The sequence below is a fragment of the Pagrus pagrus genome (genome assembly GCF_965226575.1).
Source record: "Pagrus pagrus genome assembly, chromosome: 2".
NCBI lineage: Eukaryota > Metazoa > Chordata > Actinopteri > Spariformes > Sparidae > Pagrus > Pagrus pagrus.
Genome location: NC_140186.1, coordinates 29,583,225 through 29,609,018, shown reverse-complemented (window position 1 = coordinate 29,609,018; position 25,794 = coordinate 29,583,225). Strand labels below are relative to the sequence as shown.

General features: G+C 42.2%; 2 protein-coding genes across 10 annotated transcripts in view; both read left to right on the top strand.

Moving 5' to 3' along the window:
- ctnnd1 (catenin (cadherin-associated protein), delta 1) overlaps window positions 1–16,064 on the top strand; it is a 28,051-nt gene extending 11,987 nt beyond the window's left edge. For 4 of the 7 annotated variants that reach the window (XM_084383631.1, XM_084383626.1, XM_084383632.1 and 1 more), the window contains 16 exons: window positions 218–473; window positions 1,760–1,831; window positions 2,752–2,902; window positions 3,051–3,252; window positions 7,351–7,468; window positions 7,941–8,097; window positions 9,303–9,320; window positions 9,612–9,677; window positions 9,859–9,986; window positions 10,759–10,909; window positions 11,031–11,226; window positions 11,338–11,531; window positions 12,457–12,504; window positions 12,583–12,665; window positions 13,471–13,525; window positions 13,952–16,064. In XM_084383631.1, coding sequence (XP_084239757.1) covers window positions 218–473; window positions 1,760–1,831; window positions 2,752–2,902; window positions 3,051–3,252; window positions 7,351–7,468; window positions 7,941–8,097; window positions 9,303–9,320; window positions 9,612–9,677; window positions 9,859–9,986; window positions 10,759–10,909; window positions 11,031–11,226; window positions 11,338–11,531; window positions 12,457–12,504; window positions 12,583–12,665; window positions 13,471–13,525; window positions 13,952–14,010 — 1,954 coding nt within the window. In that variant the 3' untranslated portion in view covers window positions 14,011–16,064. Of the gene's footprint in view, window positions 1–217; window positions 474–1,759; window positions 1,832–2,751; window positions 2,903–3,050; window positions 3,253–7,350; window positions 7,469–7,940; window positions 8,098–9,302; window positions 9,321–9,611; window positions 9,678–9,858; window positions 9,987–10,758; window positions 10,910–11,030; window positions 11,227–11,337; window positions 11,532–12,456; window positions 12,505–12,582; window positions 12,666–13,470; window positions 13,566–13,951 lie in introns of all 7 variants that reach the window. The other 3 variants (XM_084383629.1, XM_084383628.1, XM_084383630.1) reach the window with 3 other exon arrangements.
- Window positions 16,065–16,216: 152 nt separating this feature from the next.
- Window positions 16,217–25,680, top strand: LOC311275244 (uncharacterized protein). Of its 3 annotated transcripts, none has more exons than XM_084383603.1 (7): window positions 16,217–16,375; window positions 17,296–17,401; window positions 17,509–18,473; window positions 19,773–19,868; window positions 21,397–21,703; window positions 22,582–24,525; window positions 25,142–25,680. In XM_084383603.1, exons 2-7 carry the CDS (start codon window positions 17,299–17,301, stop codon window positions 25,528–25,530), a joined length of 3,804 nt encoding a protein of 1,267 aa, XP_084239729.1. In that variant the 5' UTR covers window positions 16,217–16,375; window positions 17,296–17,298; the 3' UTR covers window positions 25,531–25,680. The 3 variants fall into 3 exon arrangements, with proteins under 3 accessions (XP_084239729.1, XP_084239727.1, XP_084239728.1); XM_084383601.1 differs by having other exon boundaries at window positions 17,293–17,401; XM_084383602.1 differs by lacking the exon at window positions 16,217–16,375 and adding an exon at window positions 16,433–16,896 and having other exon boundaries at window positions 17,293–17,401.
- Window positions 25,681–25,794: the final 114 nt, after the last annotated feature.

Sequence of the window (25,794 nt, the reverse complement as noted above, 5' to 3'; positions counted from 1 at the left end):
ATGAGTTCTGTCTCTATGCAGTGTATACAGTGTCAACTTTGAGAGTGATGTGTGTCAGAAATGCACACAATAATGTTCCTTCAACATTCACTTAAAATTTTAAAATATAAAGGGGAATTATTATTGTGTCATCTGCTCTGTCTCTATTGATGGATGTCAGTGTGTCCTTTCAAAAACGATGTTAACATTCACATCTGTCCATCTCCCCCCTCCCCAGGAGCTACGAAGGCACCTTGGATGGTGATATGAGCGGTCCAGGGGACATGTACTATTGGGGGGGAGGGGCACCGCTGGCCCAGGGTGAAAGAGGCAGCATGGCTTCGTTGGACAGCACTCTGAGGAAAGGTCCTGGCCCCAGCGGCTGGCGTCAACCAGAGCTGCCAGAGGTCATTGCCATGCTCAACTACAGGCTGGACCCCGTCAAGAGCAATGCAGCTGCTTACCTGCAGCATCTCACCTATAAGAATGATAAAGTAAGAGATGCACATGTGCAAGCTTTTATTTTTTATGGTTGAAAGCCTTATTTTCAGTGTAAATTAGAATAGAATAGACTTTAATGATATTTATTTGAGGAGTGAGGTCAAAATGACATCTCTCAGGACTGAAGATGATTAGTTGTACATGTCTTTGACATGATGGAAGATATTGTAGAGCCAGACAGAAAATTATAATTCTAGCAGAGTGGGAGTAAGATAAGGAGTACTTGGAGGGGTGGAACACTTTCAGGAAGTAGATAGTGAAGACCCTCTTTTTTTCAAGGTTGGATTTTGGCTATAGAACTGTTTTTTAATTAGCAAAGGCTCCAAATGTATAATTGTGAGTTTGTTTATAAAGATGCTTTTTGATTTTGCTCATTGATCACTGAAGTCAACCTGATAGTAGCAAATTTGGACAAGCGCCACAGTCAGATTGCTGGTTGGGAATGCACGTGTTGTGTTTACAACAACATGAGCCACAGAAAGCACTTAAAAGTATATGAGTGCTTTACAGAAAACAGGGTTGTGCGGTGAGGAAGTCTGTCTAAAGCTTGGCAGACAGACACTGTGTGTGTTTATTGATCTCGTATGTTGTGTTAACTCAAACTGCACGTTAAATCTGGCTTTCTGCACGGCCACAACCTGTGACTTTTATGTTCACGCTGAAGTCGGAATGGCAATTCCAGTGAAGTTTATTCAAACAAATGAATGTGACGGTTCTGCTATGAACAGAAAGAAAGGAGAAAACTAAAAATATGGAGCTGCAGCTGGCTGGATGATAAAGAAAATCGGTGTTTGTTCTGCTTTCAGTTTTGTATCACAGCAGTCTCTGTCAGGACTACAGTTTTAGCCACAGCATGTAAAACCCTACTACAATGATATTGTTACATGAGTTACATGACATTATTTGCAGTTGTCTGCAGTTTGGATGTCTCTAGTTGATGACGTTGCAACATTTAACTTGTGAAAGTCACGATAAAGAACATTTAGATTAGTGTTAATTTCATCTTTAAGAAAAAGTACCACAAAGTGATCTTGCTGTTGCAGTTCAAGGATTTCCCAGGATATTTCTTCTCAACCGATGGGCTTCCAACATGCTTTCATGTGTCCTGTGCTTTGATTTTCCTTATTGGCGTTCTGATTTCATTTGTTTGTGGATCACTGCAACTTCTGCTTTTTAAAATTGATTCATGTTGTTGACCTGTTTGATTTGCTGGGCTCTATCAAAAACATTAAAACTGGACTTTACTTGACCTCCCTCTATCCACGTTCTTGTTTTCCAGGTGAAGTCTGATGTGCGTCGTATGAAAGGCATCCCAGCGCTGGTCTCTATGCTTGACAACCCAAACAAAGAGGTCAGTTTTTGCTGATTATCTCCACATCTTTCTGTTCATTCTTTACTAGATGTGTGTTATTATTGAACTAGGTGGGGTAAAAGAGAGGCTTAAGGGATGTAGTGTATTTCTTACGTAATATCAAAACAGATCACTGGCCTGAGACAAGATGAACTTGAGACTCACGACTAATACCGACTGAAAGGGAAATGGAAATAAGCATTACGTATTTGAGTTCTCCTCAAATCCTGTAGGTCAACATTTGTGCTAAATATGGCTTCGGCCAAAACATTCTGAGGTTTTTCTACGATTCCCTTTCATTTAGCACAAGCTGTGGCAAAGTTTTTTGCTGATGTTTGTATGGGCATTACCAGACCAACCACATCATGCATTCCACTCTCGGGGCAAAAGAAGCAACTTAATTTCACATTTCATGCTCTGCGGCCAATGACGAGTTTGAAGTCTGGTGTGTGTCGGATGACTTGCTGGCTGGAAATATGGGTCAAAAGCAACTGCATCCTCTTAACGCTTTTAAGTGGTTCCAAAACATCCACACATTTAGTCTTTGTATGTGTGTGAGTGTGGGCAGTATGAAAGATTGAGATATAAAATAGAACAAAGAGTTTATTCTGAAAGTGTTTTCAACACTTTAAACAAATACGTGTGCAACACTGAGTATAGAATGTTTATGAACTTGCTGAAATTAACCCTGCTTTATAGAGCAAATAGGTGAGAAATATGGACAACTAATGTACTATTAATTATAGACAATTACACGCATGAGTAGCAGGGCCAAGACCCATGTAAAGTGCGTAGTACAATCCAACAGTTATAAGAGCATGACACTGTTTTCTAGTACTACAATAAATCCATGTGCTCTCTTAAGTGATGCTCCATCAGGACTAACAGCTCAATAAGCTGTTATTGGGTCTCTGTTCTAGGTTCACTATGCAGCCTGTGGAGCACTAAAGAATATCTCGTTTGGCAAAGATCAAGACAACAAGATCGCTATCAAGAACTGTGATGGAGTGCCTGCTTTGGTCCGGCTGCTGAGGAAGACCAGGGACCAGGACCTCACTGACACTATCACAGGTCAGAGACACATTGCCAACACACAAACTGTGTAAAAATGGTTTGGACTGTTAACAACCCAGTTGAAGATGTTTCCGGTCTGATTGGTTGAACTTGTGGAAGTAGGCTTTTTAATTGAATATGGCATTTCTGCATTGTTTTCCCCCAGGGACACTGTGGAACCTGTCGTCCCACGACTCTGTGAAAATGGAGATCGTGGACCATGCGCTGCATGCCCTCTCCGACGAGGTGATGGTGCCCCATTCAGGTTGGGAGCGAGGGAGCAACGGAGCAGGAGGAGGGGAGGAGAACTGCAAGCCCAGACATCTTGAGTGGGAGACTGCGCTCACCAACACAGCAGGCTGCCTGAGGTATGGAAGGACAGAGATTTGATTATTTGGAAGGAGATGGATGGATGGAGGCAGGGTTCGTGTAGACGAGACTGAAATGGAAAAATGCCAGCTCAACAGACTTGACAAAGCAGTGGGATGTATGAGGGAGGAAGGGAGCAATGATGAGTTAACAGAGCAGAAGAAACGGGAAAAACATCATGGGGTGGTCTTGATGAAGACAAAAGAAAGAAGCTACAGTGTGTTCATGTGAAGCCACCATTAATGAGAATGATGGCACGGTCAGAAAACAAATGCCTAGTTTGTCCTTGTCAGTAATAATACATTTGTTCCATTTTACAGGAAAGTTTATTGCACTCAACAAACCTTTTCTCACCAGTTTTTATCAGATACAATATGCTGTAAATGCTGCTTCTGGTAACCTTCTAGTTTGGGTAATATTTTTCAGTAGAAAGAAACCAACTAATAAGCTCTCTATGCATGTCTGTTGTATTCAATCGGGGGTTAAAATTATGAATAGCAGCTCAAGTGTATGCAAGTCAGACACTAAATACTGGCTAAGGCTACTTTTTCACTAATAGTGTTGTCTCTTCAAACACAATGCTGCTCTATAATGGACTGTTACATGATATGAAATGTTTAGTTATTGTAGCTGCATCTCATAGTGGGTGGGTAGGTGCCTCGTTAAAGACTCCACTTCATATAACTAGTAAAGCGGTTGAAGTATGTTTTGATAAACTGACAGTCAGCGGCAATTAATACTCTGAGCAAACTCGACTTGAACTTTAGAGTCCAACTTAAGTTTCTTAATCATATAGTGAAATACAGTTTTACCATCTTTGTTACTATTATACTATTAATTCTCTAAATGTCGATGCAGAGCTGCAGTGAAAAGACGAGACGGATGCGCTCTGTGTTTTACTCTGAAGTGCAACACTGCGTGACACGGAGCGACTGATTTAAAAACCGATTCTCTCGCCTTCAATGAGTGGAATCCCGTAGGTTATGACTCTGGGCATTTTCAGTGGTGTAACTGGGAAACCACCACATGATCACAGAAGTAGATCATGAGCTTGTGATGTTTATTGAAAATTCAGCGATGCTCTTCATTGATCGGAGCCTGTCTGTGACACAGCCTTCAGTGTTGATTGGCTAGTGTAACCAATCAGTTAGTGCTGTGGGTGGGACATTGATGGAGACTACAGAGTGTATAGGAATATAATCATCGCTTGTATGTATTATAGTATACTATACAGTATAGTATTAGTAGTATACTAAGTAAGTATAATAAAACCGTAAACATTTCTTTGAAGGAAACCAGTTAGTTATTTTTAATCTTTTAAATCAGACTTCCAAAGAGAGGAACATATTAGTATTTGGTCGTGATCCCTGTCCGTCATACTAGCTAGATAGTCATTGAAAATGTCTTGGAAAAGTCCTTGAAAATCATCCCAACGAAAAGAGTGGGAACCCTGGCTTGTCAGAAGCCTTTACTTCAACTACTAGCACGAATAAACAGGATATTGTATTCAATTTACGATGTTGCTCATTAAAACATTTAAGGGTTAAATGTCAGTTATTTATGACTGAGTCCAGGCTCACAGTAACTCTGTGCGATCAGGAGAGGCCGAAGAAGAGAATGTCAGGGCTGACAGGGAGGGGGCGAGCAGAGAACAGTGGGGCATTGACACATACAGTGTAAACAGTTTGTTCTAGCCTGCCGGCCTGTTATCTATGCATTCCCTCTGACCACACGGTTAATTACAGTGTTCAGCTGCAGGTTTTAGGGAAGCATGTGTGAATAACTTGGTAATCTTGAATGCTTAAAAAGTTTGGCATTTGCAGAAATGGTCTGGACAGTATCCTCTCAGTAACCCCCATAAAACTAAACAGTGGAGTAGATGATCTGTACTGTCATTAAAATACAGTGTATTGGAGGGGTTCTCAAACATATTACGTCCCCATTTGATTTGTATTCAAAGTCAGCGCTCTGGAACGATTTGCATTAACAAAATAACATTGAATCAGTTAATTCATGTCATATCTTTCACATCTCTAGCATTTAATTATTAAAAAATGCTGCAGTTGAACACTCTGAAAATGATCAGAGATTGGCTACTTTGGGATCTGTTGTACAAGAAAATAATCGAGAATATGGGATATTATTTTAACATGTAATTATTAAAAACGTCATAGTGAAAGCACAAGAAAGTAATAACAGATGTAGGCCTGTGTATTTCATGAAAGGAAAATAAAAAAATATCAAACCTTTCCCATTTTAACAGCCTTTGAAAGCATTAGTGTATAAAGTATAGATTTGTGGTTATGAGGTGCACTTAAATGGCGACCCTGTCGGTTCCCATGCTTTTTGCTGCACAAAGCAATGTAGATTTCAGAGTGTACGACGTACACAAGTCTCTGTGTGTCAAAGTCCGACAGGAGCATAGACATGGAGAAAAGCAGTTTGTGATTCTTACAACTACATTTACACTAGTTGTAGAAACTGTGTATGAATGAATGTCAGTCTCAACCTGAAACTCCATCCAATAATTTGTGAGATATTTCAGTCTGGAGCAAAGTGCCATCCATAGAGCCACCACGTCAGCACACTGGTCAATCATTTTTACCTACCAGAAGGTCAATTAATCCATCTTCCTCTGACTGAAGTGTTCATTTTCTGTATACAGTGGCTGTGTCCAAATTCAGGGGCTGCAGCCTTCAGTGGCCTAGCCTTCGTGGTCCACGAGGGCCGGGTCCTTCGGACAGGTCTTTGATAGCCTCATCCACCGTTGTTAAATGGGACGGTCTTAGCCTTCGGAGTATTTCCTGGTTGCCTCACCAGATGTTCCCGCCCCTTACGTCACGATTGTGAATGAAGAGATGCATTAAAGTCTGTTTTGGTTCAAATCTATCAAACGTGTACATTTATTTGTGTGTCTATAAAAATGAATGACATCAATGAATCATCAACATTACAAAATAAACATGAACCCATTGGTGAATAACAACTATATTTACCATAGCATTACCAGCGTCACGTATTTTAACTGAAAGTTGAAATTTGGAGGTTTTATAGTCCCTTGAAGTTTCACATATCTGGCGTTGGATGTTTACATGGCTAAAAACCGAGTATAAACCCATTACTTAAATTTGAATGTCATGTCTGCGCCACTTGATGTCGCCATTTTCTCTTGCTTCCTCTTCTGTTTCGGGACTGAACGGCGGTGCGCAAAGGATCTTGGGATATAGCAGGTCGCGAAGGATAGTAGCGGTGCGTCCTCCGAAAAGAGGGAAGGCTAGGCTGCATTTGTGGGCTGCGTTTGGAGGAGCCTCTGAATTTGGACAGCCTTCGCGCAGCGTTGTGACGTAATTGGCCTTCAAATGCGCACTTCGTGGGCTGCAGCCCCTGAATTTGGACACAGCCAGTGTCTGTTCTTGTGCTAACTGCCAGTGACCTCACCTGACACCAGAATCTTCTCCTGTTTTTCTAGAAGTAGGGCTGTCTTCTGCGCCATAGTCCTTATTTCATTTTGTCTGCATTTTACATTGTAAATGTTTGCCTACTGCAGTATATAAATAAACTTCCTGCACTATGCAGTGGAGTGAAATCAGTGCCCCCTGCTGTGGAGGGCAATGTGTCCTGGTATTGTGTGAGAGGGTGTGTCTGTCACTAGGAAAAACAAACCAGCACAAAAGGCTGAATATCATTCCACACAGTTTTTCTCCCTCATGTTCCTTTTCTTACATGTCTTCTACATTCATGAATGACAAACTGAGTTTCCAGTTTCCATGTCTATCCAATCCGATCCTGTTAGATGTCTAAGTAGGACTGAGTCAGAGAGCAGCTGAATAAATTGGTCCAGAGCTGTAACATGATCTCACCAAACTGAACTCTCTTTGTAGACCAGCAGATTTAACAGGAGTTTCATTCAAGCAACTCTTGGGGGTGTGTTTAAGCATTGTATGCTGGAATCCTTTTGTAGTCACTAAAATTGACTCTTTCCTTTCCCCTTTAACCTCTTTAACTGCCTCTTTTATTTCCCAACCATTCAGACTGCTAATCCTTGTTTCGTTTCACATTCTTGTTTCTGCTCTTCTCCACTTTCCTCTTGTCTAAAGAAATGTGAGTTCAGAACGAAGTGAGGCGAGGAGGAAGCTGAGGGAGTGCACAGGATTGGTCGATTCGCTTATGTACATCGTCCAGTCCCAGATTGACTGTAAAGATGTCGACAATAAGGTGAGTGTAACTGCTATTGATAAAAGGGCAACTACACCAATTTAACACACCAAACTGTGTTTACAGGCCTTGGGGACTACAACTACAAGTTATTTAAAGCTTTTTGTAGCTCTGAATGAATCCAATTAAACTGTCAGCAATTGAGTTGCATTGTGGGTAATGAAGGTGCCAGTTTTGAAAAGGAAGAAGACAAGGTATAAAGATAATATCTCTGGTTGTGCTGCAGTGATGTTAATCCTTTTCTTTCAAAAGCTCTCCACCATGAGTCCAACAATGTTACGGTACTGCAGTGATAATCTGCCAGAGTTTCTTTTCATTAGACCAAATGTAATGAAATAATTGAAACAAGAGGGTGTATGATGCACTGTGGTTAGGTGACGTGATGTACTTGCAATGAGAAACTTGGCAGGTTGGCTTAAATTCTCTTCTCCTCTCTCTCCCCCACGCCACCGTTTTCCCTCCACCTCTGCAGTTGATAGAGAACAGCATGTGTCTGCTGAGGAACTTGTCCTATCAGGTGCATCGCGAAATCCCCGGCTTTGAGCGCTACCAGGAGGCCGCGCCTGTCAACCAGGGCCCCGCCCCCTCCAGCCAGAAGGGCGGCTGCTTCAGCTCCCGCAAGAGCAAAGGTCTGTGACAGAGGGAGAGAGAGAGAGACATGTACTATACATTTGTTCAGACAGGAGGAGGAACATTCGCGGTGATGTCACTGTTGACAGCAGTGATTCACTAGACTGATACTGTACACACACACACACACACACACACACACACACACACACACACTTGCACAAACAAAACAAGTTTTTTGTGCAGGAATGTTAAAAATTTCCAACTGGGAGAATGCTCATCCTCCCTCCTGCAGCTCTCTGTTTGCGTTTCACTGAGAGTATTGATTTGTTTTGTCTCAACTACAAACTCAGTTACTACTGTTTACTCCCTTCGTCTGTGTTATTACAGAATCATTTTGCAGTGACATTGAATCTGTCAACATTCAGATACTGTTTATCCTTCCAGCTAGTTTTCTTTTTAATATAGAATAATTGACACTGTAAACACAATGTCATTAGTTCATGAAGGTTACAACTATCCATGCTAACAATATAAATATAGATATTTAAAAAAAAGATTAGGTTATCAATTAATGGACTAATTGTTTAGTTAGGTGAATGCTTTTCTTAATATTTATTATTTTCAGGTGTCTTGCTTATTGCTGCACAATTAATATGATATTAATACTATCAAGTAGAAATATGGCCGTGTGCAATATCCAAATCGCAGAAGCTGTAATTTTTTGGTAAATATAAATGTGTGACAAAACAGCATTAAATTGAAGTACTGTAGTTCTTCAGAGATTTCCTCGCCTACAAATCTTGTTCTCCATATGTAAGAAAACATGTTTGTTGTCACATCATCATGATTGAAGTTTTTTCAGTGAAAATGAAAATTGTGATCATAAATCATATCTCAAATGATATCTGTCAAAATAAATGTAATATCATTCATTGTTTACCATATTGTGCATCCCTAGTTGCAAACAAATGCATCACAGCAACAAATACTCAAACTGATGCTGTACAAAGCAGTTATGATGTGTGAGCTGCTGTATCCTTTGATTAGCTTTATTTAGCCTTCATACTTGGCATGTCTCATTGCTGGTTTGTGTGTGGTTGGTGGCAGCAGTGCTGTTAGGATGTAAGCAGGTGTTAACTGGGTGCCTCAGTTATGGCTGCTTTCCTCTTACTTACCATAAGTGCTCTCTCTTCCTCCTGTTCTGTCGTTCTCTCCTCTCCCTCCTCTGTTCTTTTCTCCTCTTTTTCGAGCTGGGCTACAGATGAGTGGTTTTCCAAAGGTAAGCTCTTCACCTCTGTATGACTGATCTTTGCTTCTGCTGCCTGTTGTTGTATTCTCAGTGGTATTAGTGATAGAGTAGCTAACAGGTCGCTGTAACTATCCAAGTACTAACATGCATGCCTTCCTCTCACTGTGAAAGAGTTGTAGTGTAATATCTAACATGCATCTCAGGTTCTGGTCGTAGCACATGTCTAACCACACCGAGAACAAATATACTAACAGTAGAACTAATTGTCTACAGTTAATCTTGTGCATATTTCTAAGGCTGTAATGTTGATTTTGATTTCAGGTAGGAAAGATGAGGATCAAGCTGCAGACACAATAGACATTCCAAAGAGGACCGCACCTGCTAAAGGTAAAGAGAGGCTGAATTTTTAATGTGCTGTATGTTTCTCTACAGTAAAGGGAAACTGTAAAGAAAATATGCATTTGTCCATAATGTTCTGGTTTCTTCTGCATTTTCTAATGCTGTCTTTACCCTCTCCGCCACACTTTCCCTCCTTGTCCTGCCATCTTTCTCGGTCTCGTTTCTGTAGGCTACGAGCTGTTGTACCAGCCAGAGGTGGTCCGCATCTACACCTCTCTGCTAAAGGAGTCCAAGAACCCCACCGTGCTGGAAGCCTCGGCTGGAGCCGTTCAGAACCTGTGTGCTGGACGCTGGACTGTAAGAGCCGCTATCCATTATTCTCCTGTTCCTTTTCACAGCACCGATGCTACAGGACCAAACACAGCTTGAGTCGTTGGGTAGTCATTATTGGGAATGGACTAAGACAGTAGAACACACTTTTACAAAGTACTTACTGAGACATTCATCATATGACTTTCCATATATTGCCCACGACCTTACTTGGAGCTACTTTCACCTTGTCCTGACCTTGAAAATCCTGTCATTACGGCAGAAGAAAAAACAACATCTCCTGTTGGAGAAGGCATGTACAGTCTTGAATGATTATTTTCTAAGAACTGTGCCTAAGAAGTTACTGCATGTAAGATCAAAGGGGAATTTGAATACTAGTTGGCATGTCTCCTTGGGAAAGATGCCCAATACCACACTGACCTACCTCCAATATAAATGTAGTGTAATAATGAAGGCTTCTGTGCACGCCTACAGCAGTAAGGAGTGACTTTCATGTGTTTACATGATTTTGGCATTTAACAGAGTTGTTTATGTATTTACTATAACAAAACTAAGATAGCTTGTTGAATCTAGTGAACTAGCTGCTAACACATCTCCCAGCTAGCCAGCAACAGCTACGGGGAAGTGTGTGTTGGTGTAGTCAGGCAGTGTGCGTTCATGTGCCTCGGAGGAGTAGCTCTGAAGGGAGGGGGTCAGCTTTTTTGGTTGCATACTTTACTTTCAAAATGTGGCACACTCTTGCTGGTTTCTACAATCTTACAACCCCAGTGTTAACAAAAAAACTGTCTCTCTGTTTTAGTATGGGCGTTACATCCGTGCCTTGCTGCGTCAGGAGAAGGGTCTACCCATGATGACCGAGCTGCTGGCACACGGTAGCGACCGCGTAGTCCGCGCCATGTCTGGGGCCCTCCGCAACTTGGCCATCGACGCACGCAACAGAGATCTACTAGGTGAGACTCGGAGAGCTTCTTGTTCTGTCCGCCAGTGTTTAAAATACTGTTTGAAGGATCTATTTTATCAAGAGGATGGCATCAGTAGTGTGTTCCAATTGTCTTGTACTTGTGTCGTCAGGTAAACACGCAGTGCCTGCCCTGGTGGCTGACCTGCCCGGCGGTGGTCAGAGTCAGCCAGTGCGAGTGCTATCAGAAGAGACGGTGGTGTCGGTATTGAGCACGCTCCATGAGGTGCTGGGCTCTAGCCTGGAAGCAGCCAAGACCCTCAGGGCTTCACAGGGAATTGAGAGGCTGGTGCTCATTAACAAGGACGGGTGAGATTTTGAGAGTGAGAGTTTCCTAGCATGCTGAATGTGCACTTTTGAAGAACTTGCCTTCATGATCCCTTAAACGTTCCATCTTGTTTTAAATTTCCTGATCACCAGTAACCGCTCTGACCGGGAGGTGCGTGGGGCCGGCCTGGTGCTGCAGACGGTGTGGGGTTACAAGGAGCTGCGGCGCACTCTGGAGAAGGACGGCTGGAAGAAGACGGACTTCATGGTCAACCTGAATCCTCCCATCAACACCAGGGCCAACGGAGGATATGAGGACAGCAGCACCCTGCCACTCATAGACAAAGGTCAGGAAGCTACGTAGTAAATATTACTGCTCTGCAAGGCTACATATCTCTGAGTTTAATTAGCGACAGCAGGTCTACTGTGTGTCCTGTCTTTGAATCTAGTTCAAGTATTATACACAGAAACATTATTAGCTTTTTTAGAGAATTAATTTGTTGATGTTAAAATGGCATTCCACTTCAAAACAGACAAAAACAATACAAAAAAGACTTTTTGATTTTTGTTGTTTGAAATGCAGCACACAAACTACTGCTAAAGTTGAACCATTAGGGGTCAGATTTATAACATTGAATTGAATTCTGATTGCTCTAAAGACTGATTTACAATATGGAGCGTTCTTAGCTTTTCATATTTGGGCTTGCACACGCTTAAATTCCAATGTATTTTATTTCACTTCAGCTCTACAGAGCGCTGCTTCAGATTCTACAGAAACAGCTGTGGCAGTGTATCAGAGGATCAGAAGTCATTACAGTTTGCTTGTATGTTTCCATGTACTAGAGTTGATAAGTTGTAGGCTGTTTGCAGACTGTGGAGCATTAATTAGGAGTTGCAATGAATTCTTACTCATTTGTCTCAACCTGCTTACTGTGGAAGATATTAGAGGGCTCACTACAGTAGACGTTTCAGATAATCCCAACTCGGTTTGTTAATCACTACATTTATGTTAAATTTTCTGTTTAATATGTTCAAAAGATCTTTTAAGCTCGTTGGCACGGATTTGACATTTTCCAGCCCCCACCCATCACACACCAAAGTGTATATTTGCAAATACTAGCTGGCTCATGTCTGATACTTGAAACGCTTACAAAACACTCACACACCTACTCACTGTTCTATCTTTGGCAGGAGCTGGTGTGGCTGTTAACTCCGCAGTAACATTTATCACTTCATATTGATGCTCATTGTGTTTTTGTCCTTAATACACAGGAGGCAAAGGGGACCGGGAAATGATTCCAATGAATGACTTGGGACCAGGCAAGTGTGACAACGCACACGCACACGCACTCACACTCACACTCACACTCTGGTTTAACATACATTTGTCCTCTTCAGATGCCTACTCCACACTGGACCAGAGAGGGAGAAGGAACACTCTGGATAACACACTCGAACCTGCTGACAGAGATGCAGTACAGGTAAAAACAGGCCTCATGCTCACACACACACCCTTCCCACATACATTACCCTGCATGACTGCACCACTGAGAATTACTAAACCCCTAACATAATCTCTGCCATATACTTCCTACGTTCCTTTACTTACCTCAGTATAACGTAAGACAGACACATTTGTAAGTGTTTAAATACAGAGGTCATCTTTCTGTTGAGCCGTCCTTCACAGGGTGTTACTTCCTGTTATCGTGTCATCTGTTAATGCTGTGGAAAACCTCTACATCATATTTGTGAAATCATTTCTTCAGGAGACATCAGTGCAGAGTCTGCGCCGTTGATATTGGTTGCACATCCTCACCCAGCTAAAAAGATGCAAATTGTTGTAAAAATAAAGCTGGTTGATAATGTCCAACACACACCTTTCTGAGATTCTAGATTTCAGGATGATATAGACTGATATCCTGTCTTCCTGCTAAAAACGTAAGCGTGTGAAAGGACACGCTCTCACACACACCCACAGACAGCATGTTGATGCATGTCTTTTTACAGATCTGTGTCTTGCACATAATTTCTCACTGGTGTTCTTTTCCCCCCGAAACATGACCTAACATTACACTAACCTTTTTTAACCCTTCTTTGTTTTTCTCATCTGGTGCCTTTTATTTCCCTCCACTTTTTTCCTCTTTCTCTCTCCTCTCTGTTTTGTGTCTCCTCACACATAACCCTCTTATTTCTTTATTTACTCCTCGCTGTGTATCTCGTCCCTCTGGTCTCTCTTTATCTATCACACTCCTACGCTCTACTTCTTTTTGTCTCTCTCTCTCTCAGGGAGGGATGTATGGGGAGAGGCAGGCCTCTTTGCCTCTAATGGATTCTTACGATGGTTAGGCTACACCCACTGTCACACTGCATGTCAGCGCATGGTATGTGTGTCCCAAAGGCTGCTCCTCTCAACTCACTGCATGGCCTAATATTGTAGTTGTTTTAAGAACTGTGACTTTGTGTGTTTGACTGTGACCAGTGTCGTCAGTGAGCTCCCATTGTACTGTATTTGGACTGTTCTTGCTCCCCCTGCTGGTGAAAAATAGATGTGAAATGTGATTTAATTTTTTCTCTCTGCACAGTTTGTATAATTTTTGTCTAACGTGTGATAACGTTTGTCAGCAGCTACTATTGTGTACTGTATTTCTTTTAATGCCACAGCTGTGAACTTGAAGTTTAAATGTGCGATTCCTCCCGCCTGATGTGAGGCATGAACACACCCCACATGAGATCAATTCCCAGACTTGTGCCTCTTCTTCTCTTGCAGAAAAACTGATTGTGTGCATCACAAGACGACAGCCTCCTCCCACATACTGCCCTTGCTGAACTGACAATGGGGGACCACAACACTACCGATGGGACTAAACTCCATCCTTAACTCTCAACTCTTCTGTCTCTCTTCACTCTCTCGCAGCTTCTCTCTTCTCTCTCTTTGTTACATTCCTCCATTTGCAGCTGAAAAACAGAAACCACACGGTAAAACTGACGTGGATCTACGCTCCCTGTGGACAAATCGGACGAGACACTATGACCACTTGTGCTCCTCGAGTCCCTGAACTCCAAAACACTAACCACTCGATCAGATACCGTGGCCACAGCACTACATCTCCACGCAACAACACTACGACTCGCCTGGACAACACTAATTCTCTCTGCGACAGAGACTGTGGCTTCATCTGAGAACTTATCTATTCCTTGGAGGATGGAGCGTAGACTTAGACTAATTAAACTGATTAGAAAGAACTGTGGGATCAGAACAGGACACTTTCTGGTGAGATTTTACAGAAATGGCTATTACACTACATTTCGTAGAAATCAGTGGAATGATTCTCATTGTTTTTCTCTCTCTTACAACAAAAAAAATGTTTTCCTACCACTGAGAATCGATGTTTAATGATCTAATCAGATAATGTGTAAAGCTTCTGCTTCTGTTTTGGTAGTGGTTATTCCTGTTCTTGCTTTGCTCTGTACCACAGTAATGCACATGTGCCAAATGACACTGCTACTGCTGCGACTGCCAATATAGAATGCAAGAACGTCACACACTCAGACTTTTTACAGCAGCTACACTGAAATCTGTCTTCGGCTTTTGTTTTGTGCGCAGTTTGTGTCGATGACAGTCGATCGCCAACATGCATGGGGATGCTGCATTTCCTGTATTTGATTGTAATCCATAGATATGGATCAGACAAATAATTCTCCATCTTGTTGGAAGAGACACTATGTTCCTCAAGTGAAGTTTCTGTAAAAACTAAGCCCCTTTGCTTTGTAATTCTTTGGAGCTATTGCAGGATTCAGTGGGTGCAATTCTAATCTTATGAATGTGTACATACAAGACTGTCTCTACGAGCATCTGTGTGGGTTTAACTGGAGTGCCTCGCTCATTCAGGATCGGTCTGATGGGTTTGTCCAAACTGACAGGGGTAACCAATCTCAAGGTGTCTTTTTCTCAGCAGGTAACAAGTTGGGAATAATGTATATGGAACTCAGCAGTTTTCTATTCTGCAAGATAAAGGAATATGTGAACGTGTTTGTATGTAAGAGTTGATTCTTGTCATTTGGAAGTGTTTTTTTTATAAGATATAAAACTCTTGAGTTCTGTATAATTTACTGCTAACCATAGCCTACCTGGCTTTAACTACAGAACAGTACATGGGAGAAGACACAGTATTGTCTGTTTTTGCCTGCATTTCTTAAGTACATCGCTTGTTCTGTAGAAGAATGCATATACTTAGTGCCGAGTGAGATGTAGATACTTACTGAGTGGATGATTAAAGAAGCACTAGGGGGGTATAATGTGTGTTTTTTTCTTCTTTTCCTCCTTTTTTTTTTTTTTTTACCTTTCCTTTTTGTTTTCCATGCCAATTGAAACACGACAGAGGATGCCTCGTTTTCTCAAAGTAACAAGTTGCCTTCGAGAGTGGACTTAAAGAGGAGAATAGAGGAGAGCAAGGGTTTGTGTTAGAAAATCTGTGTAAGGAGGCATAGACCAGAATCTGCTATTAGATAAAGTGGAGAAAAAATAAAAGCACATTTAAACTATATATACAAGAGAATATTTGTTAATTTTAATGGTTTTATGTATTTCTTTTTTATACTGATTTGGGTTTAATTGTTTTGGGTGCTCTGGGTGAACGCATATGCAATCAGTTTTTGTGTTTTGATTGAAAACATTCAGTTAATGTGTTAATTAAATGCAAACCAAGTTAATAAAATCCTCCTACACCTTCATCAGATACTGGAACACTAATGGAAACATCTGATTTTGGACTACACCATAATCTCTTTGCCTTGGCTCTTAAAGTTGCACATTCTCATTTATGAATGAAATATGTAACTAGCAATACTGTTTTTAATAAAAAAGAAAATGATTTCTCAGAGCCTGTCTTCTTTTGCCTCTTGTTGATGACACTTTATCACACTATTCTCTTTATTACAGTTCATTATAGAGAAGGTCCCTCAGCTTGGCTCCTTTAAAGTAGAGCAACCTTTGCTTTTCTGTCAGGTCACCTTGTCATTTAACAGATCGGCCTGTAGGTGTCGCTATTAGCTAGCTACTCACTACTAATGCGACAACACTGAGGAAATGTGTTCGACATTTAATGTTTCTGTGACTTTACTGCTCTCGTTATTGTTAGGATTACAGTTTTAATGTCCGAATCATTTCCACTCGTGCCACGGAAAACAATTGGTGAGTGTCATTTTCATGCTAATGCTAAGTTACCCCGCTTCAGCTTTCCTGTGTGAACTTCCTGGTAGTTAGCTTTAGCTAACCATCTGAACTTGGCTCAGTCACGTGGAGCTGCGCTGCGGCCTGAAAGTTCAAATTAAAGTTAATGTATGGGGTTTTACTTCGAAATGATGTTTCTGAATGCGGTGGACATTGCATATTTATTTGAATAGCTTTTTTATTCATTTCTGCTAATAGTGTAGCTAGCTTTTAGCCCAGAAGCTAACTCCGTGATTAGCAGAAATGAAAACGGCACCTAGCAACACTTAAATCCACAAAGTCACGTTAGAAATGTTTTTGCAAAAAATTGTACACTGGCTAAAAGAAGCTGGCTAAAGTTAAGAGAAAATAAAAGCTGGAAAATATATCATTACCCTCAAAGGTAAAACTATCAGTCAGACCCTTAAGTCACATTCAGATAGCGCAGTTCTGCTCCTCCACGTGCAGTTTGACACCGCGGCCATCTTCTGGAGACCTGTCAGGTTAGCATGAAGCCGAGCCATGCTATGCTAATGCTAGGCTATGTTTGATTTTTGGACACCATCAGAACACGCTCCTTTGTGCTTGCATTGTAAGAGAAAGTTGCTTTAAAGAGTTATTAAAAAACTGTAGCTGTAAACTGCAGAGGTTTTGTAAATATAGCGACAGTTCAGAGTAATTACATATTGTAAAGGGAATAAATAATTCAGGATAAAACTGTGTGGCACATTCAAACATTAACATGAGATGAGTAAAAAGCAGATTGTAAAACCAGAGCAGGAATAGTTTTAAGTGAGTATACCACTGGTTCCAGCTAGTCGGTGTATTTGGGTGAGTCTTTCTAAGATAAGCATATTCCTTTATCTGTTATCCTGGACTCTTATGTCCTCACTGCTCAGGAGGACATGCAGAGGTACCGGTGGCCAGGTTATGAGATCCAGCTTCTTGCAGAGCTGCAGAGACAACAGTACAGCGCCCAACGCTGTGATACCCTGCTGCAAACTGAGGGTGAGATGTGCACCTGATTGCACTGCTGAAATGAAACAGTGGTGCAAAATTTTAAGTGGACGAGCACAATTAAATAACCTTCTTTATGTCTCCTACTATTTGTGAAGGTATCTCAGTGCCAACCCACAGCTGCATCCTCGCTCTCAGTCCCTACCTGTCTCAGAAGCTGTCAGCTTCCCCGTCTCCACCACTGGGCCAGAAGCGCCGGCTGCAGCTCCCGGCTGTGAAGGCCCAGACCCTGGTGAAGCTTGTTGGTCTCCTGTACTCTGGAGAGGTGGAGGTAATGGGAAGCGTAGAGCAGAATGACATGCTGTCTGCAGTCCGCCAGTTTGGGATTACAGACCTTGTGGAAGGACAGAAAGATGTGGGGACGAAGGGGAGTTGTGGGAGTTGCAGAAAGAGGAATGAAAGCAGGAAAATGCAGGACGCACAAGTTCAAGCAGAGATGGCTGGATGGAGAGATTCTCTTGCTGAGAAGAGAAGTTGTGTCTCCACAGGCACACAGACTGTTAAAGCTGATGAAAAGACAGCAGACAGTTCTTTCACTCACCAAACTAAACCGCTGACCCGAGAGCCTCAAAGCTTGGATTTCTTTTTCACATTACAACCCCAAAACATTACTCTCGATAACCGTTTTTACTCCACTGGTTTTCAATCCATTCCCAGAGTCCCCAGCGGACCACCAAGCGATGGAGAATCTACATTAGACCGATCCTCTGACAGTCTCACAAACCCCACGTCAACTTCAGCTTGGCCCAGGGACGCGATGACCCTCCTGATATCCCCTGATGATGACTCAAACTCTCCGACACCTCAGGAAGACCGCTCCTACCAGCAGTCATCCGAGTCTGGGGACAGCACACAGGGTTTGGCTGAGGAAGGGATGGGATTAGAAGATGGAGACTCAAATGGCAAGACAGCTGACAAAAGAGAAAATGCAGAAGAGCCAAACTGCCCCGACAGAGATGAGATATTAGGAGAGAAGCATGCATGTGCAAATGTAGGGAGTAAGAGCCTGGCTAAGATGAAACAGATGCATCAGATGGTGGAGACCACACAGATTTCTATCAAGGTAAGAACAAGGAGTTAATATTTTCCACATAGAAAATAGCCTGGATTTTAATTCTCATTCATAGCTCCATGTGGACATAACTGTAAAGGTTTTCAAAGTGATTATGAACCATATCAGAGTCAAATATCCACTGCCATGTGATGGACAGTGACGTTTATCGGACCAAAATGCAAATTTACACTGTAATAGACAGGAGTGTCCTGCACAGGCTCAGGTATACAGACTTACCAGGCTCAGAGGAAGTGACAATTTAAAAATAGCGATATGAAAAGTTATTGGACAAGAATGTCAACCATGAACCACAGTGTTGCCAGTTCAAGTTTGACCAGTATTATTATAATCATATTATTATTATTATTATTATTATTATGAATTGATCGCCAACTATTTTGACGATGGCTTAATCGAGTTATTCTCTCTTAACCGAGAGAATATTTTCCGGTTTCTTTACTCCTTTGTGACAGTAAACTAAATATCTTTGGGTTGAGGACAAAACAAGATTTGAGGACGTTATCGTGGGCTTTGCCTCTTTTGTCCAACTAACAGCCCAAAACCCAAAGACTTAATTTTCTATCATAAAATGACAAAGAAAAGCAGCAATGTCTTACACTTAGGAAGCTGGAACCAGCAAATGTTAGTCCTGTTTGCTTGAACTCTTGACTTTTTCTTTCAGTCAACTAGTCGTTGCAGCTCCAATTCTGTCACTTCTCTTTCTCTCATTTCCTGTCATCTCTCTACTGTGTGTATAAAGGCTTGAAAATGCTTAGAAAATACAGTAAGTGGAAGGCTGCAAAGTCTCCGACTACCTCTGGGACAGCAATCACAGACAGGCGTCTTTTTCTGAGCTGAGGCTGCTGTGAGCATTTTGATGAAGTCGTCTCATCATGCAAGTTTATCTCAACATTCTGGGAACATTCAGTGGGCGATGATGAAGCGTGTGATGTGTTTTTTTTTCTTTTGGAGCATGAGGCTATTGCACGATAGGCGATCATTTTGTTGGGTTTTTTTGCCCACCTACTGTAGTGTATGATTAAGTTTCTGTCAGAATTATACCTGCCTCCTAACACTTTGAGTCACGTCTCCATTTCCCCTCGACTCTGAAACCGACTTGTCTTCTGCGTTTCTCAAACGGAGACATGAAAGGAAATGAAAATTTAGGGATTTAGCTCCATGACAGGATTGTCTCATGTCTCAGCCACGATGTGTTCATAAAGTCTTCAGACTGTCAAATGTGTAGGAAGCCAGCTTATTTTTATCCTTTGCGTTGTCATCATGGCCGATGTTCTTCCCTCTGTGCAGGTGAAGCTGAGGAGGAGGACCAAAGGAGAAGGGTGGGAGGTTGTGAGCATGCACGACGCAGATGAGACGCTGTCAGTTCTTACATCCCTGAAACAGGTAGACAAGTATGACTGTAGCCCTTTTCACACAGAGACACTGGATTATCCACACAAAGAAGGCTCGCCTGTAAGAAGCCTTTGTTTGTTCACACTGAACCAAGCAGCAGCTGCGAAGAACCAAAAGAGGCATGACGGTGGACATCATAACATTGACATCTGTCTGTTTCCCCTGGTTTCCACCTGTTGATCTAAACAAGTATCCGCTGACTGTTTATAATCACATGGATGCAGTTATAAAGTGTTGTGATTGAGATCCTGAACCACCATACATCATGGAAAGTGACAGATTTACGTTTTTGCGTATAATAACATAATCACCATCAGTAAACAGTGGACCCTGTCTGGCTCTCACTCGCGGGGAGGGATGCTGTTTTCTGGGGGAAAGTTCACTGAAGTCTCAGTCGGGAGGGCTGAACGTCGCAGTGATTTTTTTCAGTACAAGTTGCCAGAGACAGTAACTACAACAACACATTAGTGGAAGGTGACAAAAACATGTGGGTTAAAGGTTTTTACTCTGAATCTCCTCACATAATCATGCTGCTGATGGAAGTTTTCCTTTAAAACTTAGAAAAAAGAAACTGGAAACAAACATAAGATGGCTCCATACAACTTGTCCAGCAAGTCTTGGAAGTCTTGTGATCCAAAATAGATTAGAAAAGATGTTATTTACACCCTTTTAAGCCGAAATCTTCACCATCGCTGCAAAGCCAGAAGCGTTAGTTCACTCAGTGTAAAATGGGTACACAAGCTGGACTGCACATGGAGGGTGTAAATAATGTCTTTTCAAATCAATTTGGGTTTCATGGGCTTCCGGGGACTTTGGTTATGGCAAACAAGCTGTACGTAGCCATTTTATGCTTCCTTTTAGGTTGCCTTTTTACATCTTTAAATGAGTCCCTGTCTACTTTGGTTGTGTAGGACAATGCTGCAACACTGTTTAGCTGTAAAGCTCCAGAAATGTTTTGTGGAATTTGAAACTTGATGTGACTTTCCATCAGCATAGTCGTGAGTGGATAATGATAAAATAATATCAAAAGCAGTGGATTCTATTACGGTAAATTTGTATTTATAAGTGCATTTCATGAAAAAATCCAGGCAATTAACACTAAGAAACAATGAATGGTCATTTTTGGGTGAACTAACTTATCCTTTAAACCGGTGAGTCTGAAAGAGCATTATTACAATACAAATATAAACTGATGTACTAGAAATAAAATAAATGTCTCTGTAACTGTCATGGGCCATGTCGCCTCACTTTGCATGGGAAAGTGTCAAAAGAAAGACTAATGCCATCGGCGAACTTGTCATGCAACCAAACAACCAGACGTTTCTCTCGGTGGATAGCAGCTCTGTTTCATCATCTGCTCCCAGACTTCTCCCGAGATCAGCTGCCCAACAGCCATGCTGATACCTGTCAGGAAAGTTTAAGATTATAAGAAGTCAGTCTGCATTTAGTAGCTCTGGTATGAAGTGAATCTTATCAAACTAAACTTGATAAAGACATGTGACTTCTTCATCTTTCACAGACAGACCTCACAAACCATGAAGCCTCCTCTGTGCAGCCAGGCCCAATTCACAAACCAGGGACCCCGATTCTTCAACCTGCTCCCACCGTCTCCCCTGAACCACCTGCTCACCCCAACACCACCTCTGACTCCCAGCCTCTCTGTAATGACCGCCTCCCCCCAAACCAAAACATTGCCCTTGAATCAGTTCCGCTGCCCCCGCCTCCAGGCCCTGTGGAGGAGTCTGATGAGCAGATAGAGAAGCTGTTGGAGGACATCATGATGGGTCTGAATATCCTGCCAAACCTGGAGAGGGACTGCAAGAGAGGTATGGACTTTAATATTTACTTTATTAAAATGTTACTCAAATATTCTCAGACATCATGATACAGAAATAGAAGTTCAGAAGTATAGGCTATAGAGGTAATCAAATGCATTTTATTACTGTAGTCTTTAGGCTTGTCTATCAGCAGCCTTGTAGTCTCAAGCCCTTGCAGACTTGACGCGATGACAGTGAACACGTTACAGTATGCCTGAAGTCCGACAGGGCTCAGTCTGCTAGTCTGGGTGGTGGACATTTGGATTCTACCAAAATTTACAGAGGGAGCCAGTCATTGTCGACAGAGTCTGCCATGTTGCATCGCAATGTTTCTACAGTAGCCCAGAAAAGACAAACCAACCACTGACTGTAGAGAGGGACTTTTTGCACATTTCCAGCAGCCACAGTAGGGGAGGGTAAGACGAGAGGTATTCCGTTGGTTTTGTTGTGCAACCTTACCACTAGATGTCCCCAAATCTTCCAAACTGGAGTTTTAAGTCTGTGTCGAAGCAAATTACTCACTTTGTGTGAAGAGCCCAAAACCCAAATATAGACAATTTACTGTCACATAGAACAACGAAAAGCAGAAAATCCTTTTTGTGCTAAAGTGTAGCAGTTGCTAAAGCGTAGCAGTTGCTAAAGCGATCCAAGAGACGGATTTACCTTAAGTGTTCCTTCTTTCCGTGTTCTTCACTTCATGAGCACTTGTCATTTTATCACTCCAACAGACTCACTTGAACCTGAATTCAGCGCACAATGTAAATGCCCACACTGCAACATCTACTCTTGTCAGCCCTCCAATACCCCAAACCCCCAACCCAGCACTAACCACTTCAGCTTTATTAATTCAAGATGGACTGATGGCTGTCTTCCCACCTGTTGTACAGGTGTCCTTTGTTGTTTTACAGCTCAGAACCAGCCCAGCTGTTTGAGTCTTTCAGCTGTACAGTCGGATGCTGTGCTCATCCAGCAGCAACAGCAGCAACAGCAGCAGCAATGTACTCTCTGCCAGTCATCTGTCACATCCGTAGGGCAAAGAGATGGAATGAGCATGCCACTGTCCAAGTGTCACGCTCCAAGTCAAAGCTGTCCATATCCTGAAGCACCCACAACAAGACCAGTCATACCCTCAACTCTCAGTCGTTACCCATCATGTCAGGTACCGTTCACACAAGACGATCAGAACATCTTAGAACTTGTACCCATGACCAATGGAAATGTGGCCCAGTCCTCGCTTTCTTCTTCTTTACCTTGCATAGATGAGTTGCGGCTTCCTCGATGTCTCTCTCCATTAGAACCATCTGCTTCAGCAGCAAAACATCAGCCGTTCCTCAATAACTTGATGAACCACAGCGATAAAACTCAGCCAAAACCATCTCTACACTGCCCACCCTGGCTTGCAGAAAACTCTGGATCACTTCAGTTTCCTCTCTGTGCCATCACACACAGAGAAAATAAAAGTTTATCTTCAGCACAGAAGACAAACCACAGATGTAGGTCAAAGCGACGGCAGACACAAAAGGAGTTGAAGCCAAAAAAAAGGGGGAGACCCAGGAAAGAATCCTTCACTGTGAAAGAGCTGGAAGAGCAAGAAGCTCAATCTTCTGGTCATAAAACTGTTGCGGAAGAGACATCTGACCACAGGAAGAAGAAATACATGCAAGGGGACACTAAAGGTGATGCTGCAGTACCTAAAAGGAGGAAGAGAAAGCGCACAAGTCATCCACAAGATGCTGCTGTTTCTCTGCGGGCACACAAACAAGTCAGTGATGGAGCAAAAAGTCAGATCAACCTGAGTGTTTGTTCAGTCAGTTTGTCGAGCAACAATGTGCTGGCAAAGGAAAGAGAAATGGCCGCCAGTTCTTCAAACATTGCAAACAAATTTTTAGGCAAAAGGGATGAAACTTCAACCATCCCAGACAGCTGGGTAGCGAAGACCAGAGCTGCTAGAGATGTCAATACTGCCCGGACTCAGATCACGACCAGAGGCTTTTTGAAAAACACTCAAGAGACCCCAAGTAACACATGCCTAGAGAGTTCTTCAGTTTTAAAGCCTCTGGCCTGTAGAGCTAAGATTTCCGATAAACAAGGAGTCTCAGGCTCCAGAAGGAAACGTGGAAGGCCGACGAAAAAAAAGCCTGAAGAGAGCCCTCCTGCCATCGGTGAGAAAAAGAGCCATGGTGAGAAAAGTGAGCAGCAAATTGACAACATTTTGCCAAATGAAGAGGAGGTGGGTGAAAAGATGAAGAAAATGATTAAAAAACGGAGGAGGGATAAGAGTAAAGTGGATGTGATTCCACTGAAGAAGACCAAAAGTGCTGAAAGCACTGGCACGGTTGAGGCAGACAATAACAATGATGTAATTCCAGGAGAGAGAGAACCAGGGACAACCAAACGTCCACGGATGGTCACTCTGAAGGATTTCCAAAAGCTCATCAAGCGCCAACACTCAAAAACAAGGAAGTCAAAAGAAAGAAGGGACAAGGAAACAAATGAGAGTGTAAGAGATGGAGAAAGTGAAGAGAAGGCATGTGGTAGGAGGCGTGAAGAATTAATCAAGGAGACAGTGATGGACAAAGACATGACTCAGGCTCAGAACAGGGAGTGTTCCCACGCCATCGTCAGTGTCGCAGTCGATAAAAATCACAATCAGATTTTCAACAACTCAACAGCTGAGTGTAACAGATCACACCGAGATGACACAAACAGCTCTTCCAGTGAGGGGACCAGTGTGATGGGTAATGAGAACCATCCATTGTTTTCCTTCGATGTCTTGAAACAAGAGGTGGCCAAGTTAGCAGTCAAGGCGGAGACACCGCTTCCTAATGAAGGTAAAGTGTTTGTTCTTATAGTTGTGGTTGATAATTGTCAGATGACGCCCTTTTTCCTCTGCACAGCGAGTAAAAATTAGTAAGCAGAAATTTTGGAAAGTTCCAGCTATCAAACGTTAAAATCTTCTGATTTGTTGGTCAAGCTGGAAAGAGGTTTCTTAAAGCCACTACAATGTTTGAGATTAGAAAAGCCCCTACTTTGGTGCCATCTGGTGGTAAGATACAGAATAACATTGTGAATGCTTTCAAAAAATCTGAAAAGCAGCTTGTTACTTGTAACTTACAAGTAAATGTAGTGGTTCAATATTTCCCTCTAAATTGTATGGAGAGGAAGTATAAAGAAGCTTAAAATGGAAATTTCAAGTCAAGTACAAGTACCTCAAAACTTAAGCACAGTACTTTAGTAAATGTAGTTTTTTACTTTGCACACTTCCTTTCTTTTATTTCATGAGGCTTTCAGACATTTGCCACGTTAATCCAATGGAGGTGAATGATTTTGTCTGGTGCTTCAAGTGTCAAAAAATCTTAAACATTGTGCAATTACAAAAAACAACCACTTACTTTAGATAATCTATCTTACTTCCTTCTTTTTTCCTTTTCTTTTTTGTTCTTTTAGCACAAAAAGCCTGTGGTGCAGGAGTGTGGGATGCAACACCGCAGACTGATATCAACGACGAAGGCTCATCTCACAGTGATACACACCCACCGCAGCAAGAACAGGCAGTGCTTTTGGAACACAACGTGAACCCTGAGACGCCTGAGAGACCTGGTCCACCTCCGTCAGACAGTGGTGGGTTCAAGAGCTCAGGCTGCAGCGAAGAAGAAGAAGAAGAAGAAGAAGAAGAAGAAGAAGAAGAAGTGGACGTTCTGCTTTACTCCCCAGACAAAGTGCCTCACTCCAGAGAGCATGAGAATACACTGGACAACATAGACATAACAGCAGAGGAGGAAGAAGAAGAGGAAAATATGAATGAGATTGATGTGACCGGAGACGAGGCAGATTAACTTTGTACATAGTTTTTACTATGTTGTGTGACTAGTTCGGCACTTTTGATGTGACAAACATCATGTTCTCTGTGTTCTGGTGTTATGTATGTTCACAGAAGTTCTTACTTACTTACTTATTGTTTATTAAAAACAGTCTCTTTTCATGAATGTCAAGTGTTTTTTTCCACACATCAGTCAAACCTACACACTGAAGTTGATTAATCCGGCCAGGAGGGGGCGCGCTGCCTCTACCGTCCGTTTGAATCTAACTTTATTGACACC